The following is a 16,399-nucleotide window of genomic DNA, read 5'->3' as shown; positions in this document are numbered from 1 at the left end:
AAATTATATTGCTATCACAATATTAAGATTTTGAATTTTTTTCTTTACAACATTTTTCATATCGTGCATCTGTCTTTAAGAGGTAATAATTGACTACCAAGGTCAAAATCAGTGTCAAGGGTAGAGAAAGGCTACAAAACCTTTCCCAAATAATAATAATTGTTACCTTTACTACAAATTTAATAGGTGATAAAAGGTCACCTCAGCCTTATCCGCTATTAGTAAGAAATAGTACGAAATGATAAAATGTAGCACTGACATCCATGGAATACAAGAAAACTGTGGAAGTGTATAAACAATCCAGTGTCATCAGTTGACACTTTCTTCAGTTGACATTTACTTTCTTCATTTCTGAAAAGAGGAACTATCATCCACGTATTGTCACCAAAAATATTTTCCAATGTATTCTTAATACATTCCTAATAGTTGTTTATGACTGATTTGATGGTGAGGTACAAATCAGATATATTAACACTGTTCTGTATCTAGTAATTCCATAGCAAAAAACATGTAAGACAGTGCAATACAGAGCAGGGACTCTATTTTTTATTGCTGAAACCTGTGTTTAACTTGGTGGCAAACTCCTAACAGACTGACAATAAATGTTTCTTGGCTGAATAAATAAATGGACTTACTTAAGGTTAAGCTGATTTTACAATTTGCCAAAGTACATCAGAAATAAGGTTAAGTTTGTCAAGATAACATTCATTACATATGCTCATCTCTATTTTTCCATATTAAAATGAGAAATTTACCCAATATGCGATACCTAAACATTAAAATACCTAATAAAATACTAAAACACCTAAACATTAAAAGATAATGTCCATACTTAGTAAAGTGTAAAGTCCTTTACTGTCGCGTGTTATTATTTGCCTGAATTAGTAATAGTATTCTCTTTCAGGTACTTATCACAATATCATAAATCTCTATTTCTTTATAGCAAATTGTTAGCAAAGAATTAAAAATTACTCTGGATATATCAAAGCCTTCTTATGCTTTATTCTTAATGCTTAGTAAATCACAAGATATTTGAGACATTGGAATAATAAATTTCTTTGGTGTTTTCTGTAGAAATATAAAAATTTCTTAAAACTTTCTACCTTCCTAAGAGTAGAAATGGAGGTTTCCTTTTTAATACCATTCATTATATCTTCCTTTTCATTACTTTGGCATTCCTTGCGAACAGCGGAAATTATATGAGGTTTATTGATATCAAACAGTTCAGATCGAAAAATGTACTTTTGCATGAACGCTTCACAATTTCCCCTATCATCTTGCTCTGGCTTAGTGGTAGAGTCAGAAGCAATCAATTTAGCAGAGGATCCAAAAGAAGATTTAGAATCCACATGAAGAGAATCAAGGTGGACAGAAGTAGTGGGTTCATTTTTGCTGCAACAAGGCTCATGATGCTGGTGAACTTGATAGTTTATCTTGTTAATGAAAGAAAGATGATCCAGTAACCATCCTGGTGACAGCTGATGCACCACTGACATTCTCTTTCTTAAAAAAACAAAAAAAACAAAACAAAAAAAAAACACAAGGAATTAGAGATTAGATGCAAAACCCAACTTTCCAGATGAAGTTCTTAAATGCCCTGTATTTCAAAAAAATATACTTCATACACAAGGGTAGATTTATGTGCAAATAAACTTGACATGCACACATAGAGAATTTACTGTTCATGATATGCAGCAGGTCTAAGGAAAATTACAATGTTTTCATATAAACTTTTAATTTCAGAGTTGATAATTCAAAACTTTCAGCCAACTTGGCCAAAGATTGTTAAAACCTGATCTAATTTCTAGAATCTTGATTTGATCCTCCTATCTTCCTGGGCCCAGCTTGGCACTTGGATCTAGCCACTAAGTGTTCATCTTCCAAGTCAGAAAGTCACTGACTCCTTAATAAGTAAAAGTGTCCTGTGAAAGCAAATAATACTGTACTGCCTATGTGAAACCACCCTTTTTAATGAGATAAACCCACACAAGGTCACAATTTCCAGGAGTTATCAGCATGCCAGCTTTTTTTTTTTTTTCAAACTACATTTGTCATAGTAAACCAACCCATTCTCCAATATCACTGCCCTATTTAACCCTTGGTATCAATGAAGTGCAAAAAAGGGTAAAAGCAAAGCAAAATGCAATTTTAACAGCACATCAGAAGCACTAAGCCATAGCAAAACTGCAAGGTTACAATCTAGATCTGTACTGGTTCTGAACAGTCTCTCTTCAACTAGGTTTTTCAGAACTTCCTAATCTTTTTTCAAAAGACGGTTTTCAGTTCTGGATATTGCTTACTAAATCTAGTGTATTGGGGCACTTTAAGAGGGGGACAGGCTAAGAAATACATAAGTGACTAATACACAAGCACAGTTAATACTAGTAGCATTTAGAGTATAACTCCATGTTTTAGCATTATGACCATGAACAAGCTATTTCATCCCACTGAGTCACAATTTCATCATTTTTTATTACATCTCAGAGGGCAGTTTAGAGAATTTAATGAGACGATCGACATAAATAGCTGTGCAGTGCCTTACACAAAGCAATTGCTCAAATGCTATTGGTGATAGTAATTCCGGCATTGGTCCTCCCTTCAGAACCTCCACTTGTGGTGAGGAGGTCCTGTAGTGGCTAGTGAGAGCTAGAGATTTAGATAGGAAGGGTGAAACTCAGATGGAAGGAATGGCGTGCCCAAAATTACAACTCTAGGTTAGCACAATTGGTACAAGATCCAGGTATCCCGACTTTGGCTCTGAGCTCTATCTTCCACCCCCACCACTCTAGATATTAGGCAGTGTGTGTCTCTGAGTTCCAGGGAACTCAGGGAAACGGGAGTGTCCTATTTTAACAAAGCTAACTAATAACTAACTATGCTCACTGCACCTCTCTCTGCTACTTATCTGCTTCTCACTAACCCTACCCCTGACCACTTGGATTCGTCCTAACTTCTCACAGGACATCACCACACTACAGGATCGTAAAATCCAAAGCAAATTCTGAGCCGAACCTTAGCGTCGGCCACACCAGTGCGATCTTCGGAAATGACTGCACCCAAACTCAGCAATCACTGTTTCCTACCTCACCCGCTTCCCATGTCAGAAAAGTGCTTGTCGCCTTCGCAAACTTGCATCATGAAACGGCACCCATCTAAATAGTGGTCAAGACACCCCTCTCAGGTCAAATGAAAAAAGTCTCCTTTTCTAAGAGTTAACGGGCACGGCCATGTTGCTGTACGGACAAGGCATTTCCTAAGAAACTTGGAGCAATCTCCCCGCTCCCCAACAACTTAAAGGGCAAGCGCCTTCAGAGATAAACAGGCGTCGGAGCCGATTTCACCGGGCAATCTCGTAGTGCTCGGAGACGGTAACGTACCCGGAAAGACCGCAGGGAACGACCGACGCAGATTTCCGGCGACGAGCAGCACCCCGTAAGAGATGCGCACGCGCAAGCAGGCGTGATGACGTCACAGAAGCGGAAATTTTAAAATTCTAACGGCGCTGGCGGGTAGATCTTGGAGTTAGTGTTTTGGCGGCTGCCTTCCTGTCTAGTGGTTGATTGCCGGGATTACGGAAATTCGACTGGAGTAAGGTAAATAATTACTGCGGTTTAATACTATGGCGGCAGTACTGGTGTGGAGGGAGAAGGCGACAAGTGCCCGCAATTTAGAGGCTAACGTGTTAAGATCTGGGCCGAATCTGAGAAACGCTAGTTTCCTGGAATCCAGTAAATTTTTACACGGGATAGGGGAAGGCCTAGGGGGGCGCTGATGGGAAGAAGAGAGGCTGGAGACCAGAAAGGAGGAAGAATTGATTGGAGCAGGGTTAGGAACTGTTTGGTGTGTTTGAGATACTAGTGTAACATCCTAGTGTCCATGTAAGTACATCTGGAAGTCTTAATCTTAAATCTTAAGGATACATTTCAAGTATTGATTAGGAATGGCATATGGGTTACAGTGGGAAAGTGGCCGATGCAGAAGCATAGATTGAAGAATAAATAGATGCTCAAACCAAGAAGGTGACAAGAAAATTCTGGGATGTTCTAAATTAAATTACAGTAGCCAGAGAGTGAGAGAAAGAGAACAGTTAGCCTGTTGATAGCTATGGACCAGCTAACAAAAAACTGCTCAGATTCATGTATGTTTGTGGGGATTAACTTCCAGGAAAAGGTTATCTTGAAGAAACAATAGAATTAGCTGCCTTTCTGTTGAGGATAAAGATAATAGTTGGTGCTTAAGTAGTGCCTCTGGGAAAGATTTTTTAATACTGAATTCATGGATGCAGGTCATAAGCATGAAGCGCAGTTCAGTATCTACCGGCGGTGCTGGCCGCCTCTCAATGCAGGAGTTAAGATCCCAAGACTTCAATAAACAAGGCCTCTATACCCCTCAAAAGTAAGTACTTCATGCTTTATTGTCTTGGACAGAGAAATCTTTAAAGCTAGTTAATACAAAGCTAATGAGTGATGTCATGGTGAATCTTGCCTGTTCTCAGTAGTAACCTAATGTGGGTCAATGAATGCTGAAAGTGGGCCTATTACTAGGTGTTGTGTTTTATCTCATTTGATCCTTAAATTCTCAAAGTCAAGTCTTTTGCAAGGCAACTCCTAAAATTAATTCCCTTCAGCACGCTTTCTTTTTTCCTCCTTTATTCTGGAGCTGCTTGTTTGAGTAGGCTCCATGCCATAACCTTCAATTTACTAAGGCATATTCAACTAGCAAATTTCTCAATCAAAGGTATTTTTTGCCCTGATGATAAGTTGCAGTTGAGTAGCAGCCTACAGAACACTTCTCCAAAATATTTTCTCAAGATTCGCTCGATAAAGAACTCACTATCAAAAACTAGTTTTCTCTTATGAGTCATTTTCTTCCAATTAGGAGAGGGCTCTTAGTAAGCCACTGTAGGGCTGTTTCAATCCTTCTCTAATACCAAGTGACTAGAAAAAAAAGTTCTGAAATAAAATTACAGCTTACAGTGGCCTGAGAGTGAGAGAAGAAACTATTAGCCAGTTAATAGCTGTGGGCCCACTCTGACAAAATATTACTTACATTTCTGTATATCTGTTGGGATTAGGATTAATTTCCAGGTGGCTATTTTTATGAATATCTAAAAGAGAGAATAGCCAGGTGCCATAGAACCCCAAGAGCCTCTGCTTGATATTTATACATAAACTTCATTCTGTTGCCCACAGCCAATCCAAAGGAGTGGACACTTCTTCCTTGCTAACTCAGCTATCCCAGAGCTGGCTCCACTTCAGCTTCTCCCCAGTTTTGTCCATAGCTAATGTAAAATTTTTTGGAACAACTTATGACTCCAACTGCCCACCCCTACATTTGATGTATAAACTGGCTTAACTCCAGGACATAAGACATGTCTTTTCACCTTGCCATGCTGCTCGGGGTTCGGACTTCATACCCCAGGACTTGGTCTTTTGTGCTAACAGTGGCCTAATCTTTTTTTTAAAAAAGACTTTCAGCCATGAAGTTAACATTTTTTGTTAACACAAGGTACAAGTTTTGCTTGGTAACTGTTTTTAAATTACTTAGGTTTACATAGTATGGACCTCTGCTCTTTTTAGAAATTTGAAGTATTTATAGATTTTTTTTTCTGAAGTCAGAAAAATTATTTGTGCTGTTGCATGTTACATATGCCAAAAGATTTGTTTTGAATTGTATTGGAAGCAGAAAGGCTTCCAGTTGTCGATGTTTTAGGCTGTAATTCAGATAATTTACATTAAGTGTAACTATTCTGATACAGAATAGGCCTAACAGTTATGATTGCTGCTGAAAGTTTTCATAATTTTGAATTATTTTTATAGGTAATAGGGAAGATGTTTGGTTCTGACATATTTCCAAAAATTTCTTGAACTAGTATTTTTAAAAAGTTTGTTTTCCTCCTTTTCTTAAAGCAAGGAGAAACCAGCCTTTGGAAAATTGAACATAAACAAACCCACATCTGAAAGAAAAGTCTCTGTATTTGGTAAAAGGTAATGATCTTTTTTATTAGTTCTAATGAAGAGATTCTTAAAGCAATGAGCTGGGCTAAATGCTGTCTGGGTACAAAAAATTAGCATGGCCCCTTTCAAGAGAAAGCTTTAATCGAGTTCTCCTCTGTTTAAATGGTTAAATGATTATATCTGCTTTAGATGATGCTAGAGACCTATCAGCATAATCAGACTATTTCACTGTTACCAGTAAATAGTTAATTAAAAATTCTATACCAATTTTCAAACACTATGGAATCATAGCATTTAGAATTAGGAGGAACCGTCATCTAGTTCAATATTTTAGTCCCAGATTTTTTTATACATTTAAATATTAAAGACTCCAAAGAGCTTTTATTTTGTGGGCTGTATCTATTACATTAGAAATCAAAACTGAGAAAACTTTAAAACATGTATTAATTCAATTTAAAATAACAACACACTACTTGTTAACATAAATAACATGCTTTTAATTTTAAAAATTTCAAAACAGAACTTTCAATAAGAAGAGTATTATTGTTTTACATTTTGGCAAATCTCATCAATGTCTAGCTTAATAGAAGATAGCCAAATTCTCATATCTGCTTCTGCATTTAATCTCTTACAATATCATATATCATATAGCCAGCCCCTGGAATACTCTACTGTAAACTTGTGAGGGAAAGCAGCAAATAACGTCTTAATTTTTTATGAAAATAGTTTTGATTTCTCATATCTCTAGATCACTCTTTGAGAACCATTGTCTAGAGTAGATTGTTGGTTGCCTGACCTGGAGGTGGAGCAGGATTGACTAGTAAGAAGTATAAGAGTTTGGGGATGATAAAAATCTTCAGTTTTATTGTGGTAGAGATTAAACAAGTGTACACATTGTTAAACCTCATTAAACTGAACATTTTATTCTAAGCAAATTGCACCTCAATAAAGTTGATTTTTTAAAAGAAATGTTCAACCCCAAAATTGAGAAAATAAACTGTTCATTTCACCAAAACAAAATATAACTATGTTTTAAGATAAATCTGTTCAATTGTTTTGAAAGTATTTAGAGATGAAATATGTGTTACATTAGGAAAAGTATGCCATGAAACCTAGTTAAACTGTCTTCCATTTGATGGAAAATCTCAAGGCATTTTTGTAATACAACTTTTATCTCAGAGCTGAACTTCAGAGATAGTGATAATTTTAAAATCTAACATTTGCAGAATATTTTAATAAACCAAACTTTGTTTTAAGTGCTTTATCTGTATTAACTCTTTTAACCAGTCCTCAGAACTGTACTATGAGTAGATTTTGTTATTGTCTCCATTTTACAGTAAGGAAATTGAAGCACAGAGAATTTAATATACCCAAGGTCACACAACTAGTATTAGAGACAGTTTGTCAGACCCTCATACTAGGTCCTATGCTCTTAAACTATAAGTTAATGATACAGTATTTTGATTGGGAATTTCTCTTAAAATTCAAAAAAGATATCCATTAGTATAGTTTGTGTAGAATAAGTGCTATATATTAGAGGTTAAACAATAGCAGTATGAAGAAAAGTGGTTCTCAAATTAGCAAATTCTGAAGGGAAAAAATTTGTGAGGACCTAAGAACTTTAGAACCTGGGCAAGAGAGAACTTGAATGCAGCAATCAAACTTGCAGGGAAAAATGAAGTTTTGATGAACATAGTTCAGATATTACAGCAAAGTTCATTATGCAGTCATCCCTAGGTATCCTCCAGAGATTTGTTTCAAGAGCCCCTGCATATACCAAAATCTGCATATGTTCAAGTCCTTTACACATAATGTCATAGTATTTGCATATGACACAAGTATATCTTCTTGTATACTTTAAAAATCTCTAGATTATTTATAATACCTAATAAAATATAACATGTGTAAATACCGTATTGTTTAGGGAAGAATAATGAGAAAAAAGTCTGTACATGTTCAGTACAGACACAACCATCATAAACCTAAATATATAGTACATGTCATCAACAACATGACTTTTTTGTGTTAATATTGTCTATCCATGGTTGGTTAAATCTGTGGATGTGGAACCCACGGATATGCAGGGCCATCTGCAACTCAGTTTTGTGCCATCTGTCCAATAAAGAAAATTGTTTCAAGGATATTTAATAACCTACAATGGTGAGCTGAATTGAACCACATAGGTAGGAAAAGAAACCATCATAAAGATTTAAACAAATTGGTTTTTGTTTTGGGAGACAGGCTTGGAATGGAGCATATATGCTGTGGCCATTTATGAGTAAAATATAGCAACATATATTTATGGTAGATTAACAATCAGACACATAATATTTCATGACATTAAAGTGTTCATGAATAAAAGCATGCATAACCTACTTAACATCTCAATCGCAGTTTTTCTATAAGAACTAGTGGCAAATAAAAGGGTTGGGAGTGAAGGAACTATCATGGAGGGGTAAATAGAATGGCTAAGGGACTTAAGTTATTGAATAGACTTGGAAAACAGTTTGTGCAGAAGATCTAGTGGACTCAAAATGCACATGCTTAGAGGATGGATCTAATGCAAAGCACCAGAAGTGTGTGGAGTTTTTTTAATACTTTACTCTTTGTTATTTGCTCTTTTTTTCTGTTTGAAGAGAATTCTGTTCAAATAAAAATTAAAGAATTGTTGAACTTTAATGTTTGATATTTATGTTAAAATATAAAATCACCTTGAAATAATTTAGACTTGACCACAGAAGGAAATAGTTCTGACCGTTTTTTAAAAATGTTTCCAGAACCAGTGGACCTGGATCCCGGAATAGTCAATTTGGTATATTTTCCTGTTCTGAAAAAATCAAGGACCCAAGACCACTTAATGACAAAGCATTCATTCAACAGTGTATTCGACTACTCTGTGAGGTATTTTATAATTTTAAATAGCCTAAATTGTTAGTGCTTCCTTAAATATTTTCCAGTAATTTTTCTATTATAAAATGTTTGATGTTTCATAAAAATTATTATAGTTTCTTACAGAAAATGGTTATGCATATAGTGTATCCATGAAATCTCTACAAGCTCCTTCCGTTAAAGACTTCCTAAAGATCTTCACTTTTCTTTATGGCTTCCTGTGCCCTTCGTATGAATTTCCTGACACAAAGTTTGAAGAAGAGGTTCCAAGAATCTTCAAAGGGCTTGGGTTCGTATGTTATTTTTATTAGTCTAGACAGAATGTTGGAACACAGAAGAATCAAACTTAATAAATCTATAAAGATTTTGAGTTAAGAGAAATAATATATTTTAATATGGTCACTATGGGCAATATATGTAGGGTAACTTGAATGACTCTTTGGAGGTTTTTACCTAACTACAGCTGATAGATCAGAAGGCCCTCAACTACAGAAGTGATAAGAAATAGATAGTATGGGCTGGTTACCACAGAGTTCATAAAAACAAAAAAGACAGGATTGAAGGCCTGGTGAAAATGGAGTGAGATGAAGTTAAGAAGCTGTGTAAACACAGGGGGAGGAATGGATTTGAGGATGAAGGGTTGTGTGTATGTGGTCTTTTCAAGGTACATTTAATTTGAGAGAACAGATGATCTTTTAGGTAACAAGTCCAGCATATTAGTTGTAAATCAAACTCTGCAGCTTAGGGGATATGTATACACAGAAATCTTCAGAGAAGAAACCAAAAAGTACACAGAATCCTTGGAGGGTAAGAGACTAAGGACAGAATCTCAGCATAGATCTTCTAAAAACAAGTGGAGACTGTTAATGTATACATGGAAGTTTCTAAGTAAGAAGTTTCTAATTAAGAAGAAATTTCTTCTTAATTTAGACATTACTTTTACAAAATTAACATTAAGTTAACTTATTTTTTCTAATTTTTCATAGGTATCCTTTTGCAATATCCAAAAGCTCCATGTATACAGTGGGGGCCCCTCATACATGGCCTCACATTGTGGCAGCCTTGGTTTGGCTAATAGACTGCATCAAGGTATTTGATTTTTCATTTTTAAATGTATACATAGAAAACATTTTTTCCCCTCAAGGTATTTCTGTTTCTCCTAATCATGCTTTTGCCAATTATCTCAAAGTCTGCATCAGTTTCATTTTTCAAAGTGTACTTGATTTTAAACTCTTCAAACTATTAATCATGGTTCCAGAGGTGAGGGTAGGAAGTATCACATTTGCAAGGAGATTCTTTGTTTTCATGAGGTTTTACAGCTCAAAGTCAGTAGGAGATTATTTCCCCCATAACATTTATTTTTTTTCCCTTTTCTAAATTAACATTCATATTTATTGCAAAAAGTGTGGAAAATGCAGAAAAGCATACACAGAGAGTGATGTACCCATATCCAACAACTTAAAACATTTCCTTGAAATATAGTTTTAAAGGTGCATTTTTGCTGTGAAAATTATGTATATTTTTTGAGCTTTTGATGCATGTTGATAGATTCCTCTCCAGAAAACTTGCACTACATAAAAGCTCCTCAACAGTGTATGAGCATACCACTTTTCCCATATCATTAGCACTATTAAAGCATAGTACTATTTAAAGCATAGGCACTATTGCTTTAAAATCTTAACCCATTTGGAAGGTGAAAATAGCTATTTTTAATATGTATATTAAAGCAATTATGGTTTGTCATAACCTACTGGTGCATATTTTTGGCGCATTTGGTATTTTATTACTTGCTGTGCTCTTAGTTTAAACCTTTATATATTGAATTTATGTATTAAACTTATTGATTTTAATCATTGATAATTTTCATATTTGTATTTTTTGTTTTGAAACTTGAATATTTTTCACATTATTACTGTCTATTCGTGTCTTTTGCCTTGTTTTCTTACTGATTTGTAAATACCATTTTGTATATCAAAAATAGTCAATTTGAGCCCTGGCTGGCATAGCTCAGTGGATTGAGCGCGGGCTGCGAACCAAAGTGTCACAGGTTCGATTCCCAGTCAGGGCACATGCCTGGGTTTCAGGCCATGGCCCCCAGCAACTGCACATTGATGTTTCTCTCTCTCTTTCTCCCTCCCTTCCCTCTCTAAAAATAAATTTAAAAAAATCTTTTTAAAAAATAGTCAATTTGGAGGAATTAGCTTTTATGTATATGGTACAAATATTTTCCCTTTTCCCTCTTGATTTATGTGCTATGTTTTGACTATTCAGAAGCATAAATTTTTATCAATCTAATACAGTTTATTTTTATAGCTTCTGAGTTTTTTGCCTTAGAGGTGTTAAAGTCCTTAAAACCAATATTATTGCCTCAGCATTCTCTTGCCCATCAGCCAGCTCTTAACTAAATGTGGTCAGGCACTGGGTGGATGGATTTTTGACCCAGTAGACATTCTACTACCTTCAACACACCCAATTGTTAAAATTAGAGTAGAAATCCAATATCATAGTTCATTAATACAACCCAAGTTTTATTGAACTTTATATAGCATTTATGTATTCAATTTGTTTCTCCTCAGTGATACCCATGGACATTGGATAATCACCTCTCTGCTCCCACCACCAAACACTCCTGTTGTTGCTCTAACACTACCTTGTGGGGGGGGGGGGGGGGCTTGCCTGAGCAACTTACATCATTGTTACCTGGTTGGGAGTTAGCATGTTCATAGTCAATGCAGGAAGTCCTGGAATACCTATTGTGGCTTCTATCAGCAAGTGAGCTCTTGAGATGCCTCCAAGTCTATTATTTAAGTTGAAATCTCCTTCCTATCTTGGTTTGTTTGAGGTGGTAAAACTGAACTATAGCAATTTAAGAATCAATGAGAGACTCCCCACTCAGGGATCTTGTTTTAATTGCTATGATAAGAAAATTTAATGAAATATTTTCAGCAGAAACCACCTTTTCTTACTCTCTTAATGCATAGTCCTTTTCTTAGAAGCTTAATGATCCTTATATTAGGTATACATTTATACCTTCACATTTTATAGCAATTTCATTTAAAGTTTCTAATTATTTTATTATGACAAGTTATATTTTTAAAACAAATTATAAAAACAAGATTCCAAAGGGAATTTCTATGCATTAAAACCCTTTGGCCATTTGTCCTTTAGCTTAGGAATTATAAAAATCTGAATGTTTTGTTACAATTTATTACCTATAATCACTTTGAAGTTTAAACAATTGTATTTATGAAGAATTCTATATTGTAAAATTCAATCTAAATTTCATATTCATACATACTGAAGGAGTCAGTAGATAACATTTGAGCACCAAAATTGAGTTCATATAAAAGAGAAATAATTATTGTTGGTTCACCTTTTATGTTGTGGATTCTCAGAATTACATTAAAATGTGTGTATATGTTTTCAGTGGTTTAATAGAGTAAAGATCAGCATATTTTTCTCTATAGAACTAAATATGAAACCCATCCTTTTTTAATCCTAAGGGATTTAGTTACTAAAATATCTAAAGGATTATATTTTAAGGCTCAGTACAATAATCTCTGAAGAGACTTTCAAGCAGGTGGTGATGTAAATGCATCTTAAAATGACACTAAAAACAATTGACAAAACGTGAGAGCTCTATGTTTTTCTCATAAACTTAATATGTTGATTGTGTACCAATTAGTTACATACTGCCATGAAAGAAAGTTCACCTTTATTTGATGATGGCCAGCCTTGGGGAGAAGAAACTGAAGATGGAATTATGTATAATAAGGTACCTCTCATTACCATAAACATTAGTGTTATCTTGATTTTATTAACTAAATACATCACTATTGAAATTAATATGTTCTTTTGTAGAGATTGACATTTTGCTTCCTAAAAAAACTTCTAAAAATGATTTTTTAAATATCAGTCAATGGATTTATTAGAGTGACATTGTAACTTCCTGAAATTAGGCAAAGTGACTTGGGAATGTTAACTACGTAAATAAAAAATACAAGGCAATTGGAATTAGATCATGACATGTTCTTACTAATGTATACATATAACATTTCTTTTCCTTTCTGTCTCTTAGAATGAAGACTTCAGTAAGGCAGCATTATTTTAATATAATTTTTTGTCAGTACAAAGCATAATAGATTGGATATTAAAATATTGGGGGTTTGTTTGTTTCTTTTATTTTGGCCTTTTTAGTTAGGCATATTGCCACTTCAAGTTACCACTTCCGTAAGTAAACATCATTGAAATTGGTTTCCAAACCACACTTTATTGGAGCCCAAAATGTATAACTAGCCCAACCCTATTTCCTAAAACACACAAACTCGTGTTTCTAAATGGAGCAAACAGCTCTAAGAAATAAATTTATAATGTTGAGATTAAACATGAAGGTCCTGTGGCATATGTAAAACACCTTTCACCATGCAGGGACCTAAGAAGAAAACCCATTATACCATTATCTGCTTTAATTCTTATCTTTACTCTTTGGAGCACTTCTCATAAAAAGAAAGTGGAAATAACTTCAGACTCACCTTTTTTATTATTACCTGGGAAATAATTCAAAGATGTATCAACGGACTGGCATGATATCATTACTTTTGTTGTTGTTATTGTTGTTAACAAAAATTGTGCCCCTTTTCTACTTCATCTGTGATCCCTGTTCTCAAGCTGCAGTGTGTACTAGACTAGATTTATTTATACCTCATATATCCCCCAAATGTACACACAACACTTAATAAACATTAAAATTTTGGCATTTATTTTGAAGGTTAAACCAGTAAAAGTTATTCTTGCTGTTCTAGCTATTATTTCAGATGTCAATGTAGGGAACACTTTGTTAACCATGACATGCTATTTTTAGAAAGTTATCATTTAACTTGAACAGATTCTGAACTTCTGCTTTGTGGGGTCCAGAAATTCTTGTTTTTTTTTTAAATCTGAAAAATTGACTGAGCTTAAGAAAACTGATTCATTCTCATTGAATTCACAAGAGACTTATCTGCTGTAAAATGAAAATGTATTGATTTACCATCAGTGATACACTTTTTTAGTTAGAGGAATATGTATACTGCCTATTCAGAATACTCCTTTCAATTAAGTAATAAGAAGGTTGCTTAGTAAAGCACCGAATCAGTGCAAAGGGAATTGGTTTCTCTTGAGCGATACTTACTTTATCTAGGCTGTGGAAAAATTCTGATCAGCCATCCTTACCCCCTAACAAATTATTCACTGTCCATGACCAAAACAGCTTATAATTGCAAAATATTGTGTTACTTTCTCCTAGATAAATATTAAGAATAATAGTATTCTACTGTTTAGATCTCTACTAATCATGCCATTTTTTAATCCACAGTTACAGTGAAATTATAGCCTTTATTAATTACATTATTTTTCCATGTATAATATGCATGGAAATGCATATTTGCCCAAATTTTTGAGGGAAAAATAAGGAATGTGCCTTATTCATGGGTGTAATGATTACATGCCATGGGTACAATAATCCCATCTATAATGTGGGAGCGCGTCATACACAGCAAAATGCGGTAATTTCTGGTTTTCACAACTAAGCCTTGTGAGTTTAATTGGACTTACATGATTAGTGATTTACTTAATTTTTAATAAAGTAGATTATCCCTAAATATAAACAAGTTTGTGCAATTTTTGTTGAATTCCAAATTTTGTGATGAATTAATAAGCTTCCTTGTGTGACTGTCTCACATTCTGAATGTATGGAGTTTTTTTACTGTTTATTAAATATCACCCTTATCCAAATTTAAGTTTTATTTTTTTCGTACTCAGTATTAGAAGTACCAGGCTAAATTTGTGCAGCATAATTAATGATATACCCCATGTTTGTCTCATTTATATAGGAGTTCATATAGCTATTTAGTATTCTGGACTTTTTTTTTTTTTTAATTCAAATTTAAAGTTCCACTTAGAAAGGTAAAACAAATTAAACAGAGAATCATGGCTTTGTTTTTAAATCTGCTTAATCCAATCAGTTGTTTTTGGACTACACCATAAAATGCTATGAGAGTTTCATGACTGGTGCTGACAGCTTTGAGGAGATGAACGCAGAGTTGCAGTCAAAGCTGAGTAAGTGTTCTCATTCCTAGTGTTTACTTTTTATTTAACTCAGCCCATGGAGTTGTAGCTTGGCTTGCCATACCCAGTGTTTATATAAGATACTCACTTTAAATTCATTTGGATGCTTACTGAGTTTTGTTTTCATTGATTTTTTTTTTTTTTTTTTTGCAAAGAGAAGTAAAAATTGAGCAAAAAGAATACGGATGTTGGAGTCAGACCTTAGGCATTGCCCCTTACTGGCTATATGACCTTAACAAACTACTTGTTACCAAAGCTTTGTGAGATTAGATGGCCATACATAAAGTTGAAACATACTACCAGGAGCACAGAAGATAGTCAGCAAGTGTTATTCCTCTTGGAGCATATTTCTGTGGTACCCTTGCTTTACTATTTGAGAATCAAAGCACAAATTAGTCAAAAGACCTAAGGTCACCTTCAATATTTGTGACAGAAAGTTAACCATTATGTTTCCAAAGAAAAATGTTTCCACTCTGCTATAATCTAGTAACATTCAGTACTTACTGGCTAACTCTAAAATGTTCCAGCGGCATAGTTTTACATTTTTGTTTCTTTTATTGAAATAGCCTTGTATATAAAATGCCAGAGCAGTAGGTAAAATGGATCAATTTGTGTATAGCTCCTTCTCCAAAGACAATAAAATCAATCAGAACAGGAGAATATTGCCTTGCCACTATTAGCAGAAAAGATGAAAGTTCCCTTTATGTTCCCATGGGATGCACCTTCCTAAAGAGTGATGAGGGTAATTTCAGCTTCTCCACATGAGAAAGGGAGCAAGGTAAATGATGTTTTAAAAAAAGAAAATTCATAGTGATCTAATACAAAAAGCATCTGTTGAGTCCTTTGGTATTTCTTTTTAAAATTAGTTCATCGTAAATTGTATTTACTTATTCTATACCTATTCTATGCCAGCCACCATTAGGCACTGAGGATACAGTAGTGAATAATTGATAAAAATTCCTGCCCTATGAGCTTATATTCTTTTAGAGACAGTAATCAAATGAACAACTATAAGTCAATGGTGCCAAGTACTATGCAGAAAAATAAAGCAGGACAAGGAGGTAGAGAGTGTAGTGGAGAAAGGAGAACCATTAGCTATTTTAGAGAGGGTGGATGTCCTTTACTGACAGTGTTTTGCCAGAGACCAAAAGGAAGTGAGAGAGCGATGGGAAAACCCTGGGGAACAGTGTTCTAGACAGATTTGAGATCTTACAAAGTTTTTGGGTTTTGTCTCCAGAGGATTTATTTAATGTAGATGCTTTCAAGCTGGAATCATTAGCAGCAAAAAACAAAGCACTCAATGAACAGATTGCAAGATTGGAACAAGAAAGAGAAAAAGAACCGGTTAGTAAACATGCTTATCTTCAATAAGTTTATACATTTACTTAGTTCTTTTGGACCATGGGGTCTCCTTACTGAATACCAGCTATTAAAATTTTTTAAAAAAT

At 34.5% G+C, this 16,399-nt stretch overlaps 2 protein-coding genes across 4 annotated transcripts in view; one reads left to right on the top strand and one right to left on the bottom strand.

Moving 5' to 3' along the window:
* The window catches only part of METTL4 (methyltransferase 4, N6-adenosine), a 46,367-nt gene extending 42,924 nt beyond the window's left edge, over positions 1-3,443 (bottom strand). Inside the window, exons 1-2 of one of the 3 annotated variants that reach the window (XM_045850039.1) lie at positions 3,378-3,443; positions 1,104-1,503 (exon numbers count right to left, since the gene is read on the bottom strand). In XM_045850039.1, coding sequence (XP_045705995.1) covers positions 1,104-1,496 — 393 coding nt within the window. In that variant the 5' untranslated portion in view covers positions 1,497-1,503; positions 3,378-3,443. The other 2 variants (XM_045850038.1, XM_045850037.1) reach the window with 2 other exon arrangements.
* A 29-nt stretch (positions 3,444-3,472) lies between these two features.
* NDC80 (NDC80 kinetochore complex component) overlaps positions 3,473-16,399 on the top strand; it is a 49,651-nt gene continuing 36,724 nt past the window's right edge. The window contains exons 1-9 of the mRNA XM_045850129.1: positions 3,473-3,593; positions 4,286-4,395; positions 5,910-5,987; positions 8,735-8,858; positions 8,963-9,135; positions 9,833-9,935; positions 12,532-12,621; positions 14,849-14,942; positions 16,189-16,295. Of these exons, the coding sequence (XP_045706085.1) occupies positions 4,295-4,395; positions 5,910-5,987; positions 8,735-8,858; positions 8,963-9,135; positions 9,833-9,935; positions 12,532-12,621; positions 14,849-14,942; positions 16,189-16,295 (870 nt within the window). The 5' untranslated portion in view covers positions 3,473-3,593; positions 4,286-4,294. The remainder of the gene's footprint in view (positions 3,594-4,285; positions 4,396-5,909; positions 5,988-8,734; positions 8,859-8,962; positions 9,136-9,832; positions 9,936-12,531; positions 12,622-14,848; positions 14,943-16,188; positions 16,296-16,399) is intronic.

The sequence above is a fragment of the Phyllostomus hastatus genome, unplaced genomic scaffold, assembly GCF_019186645.2.
Source record: "Phyllostomus hastatus isolate PE091 unplaced genomic scaffold, TTU_PhHast_1.1 phas_contig_80, whole genome shotgun sequence".
NCBI lineage: Eukaryota > Metazoa > Chordata > Mammalia > Chiroptera > Phyllostomidae > Phyllostomus > Phyllostomus hastatus.
Note: the sequence above shows the minus strand (reverse complement) of the source record. Positions and strands in the feature narration are given on the sequence as shown.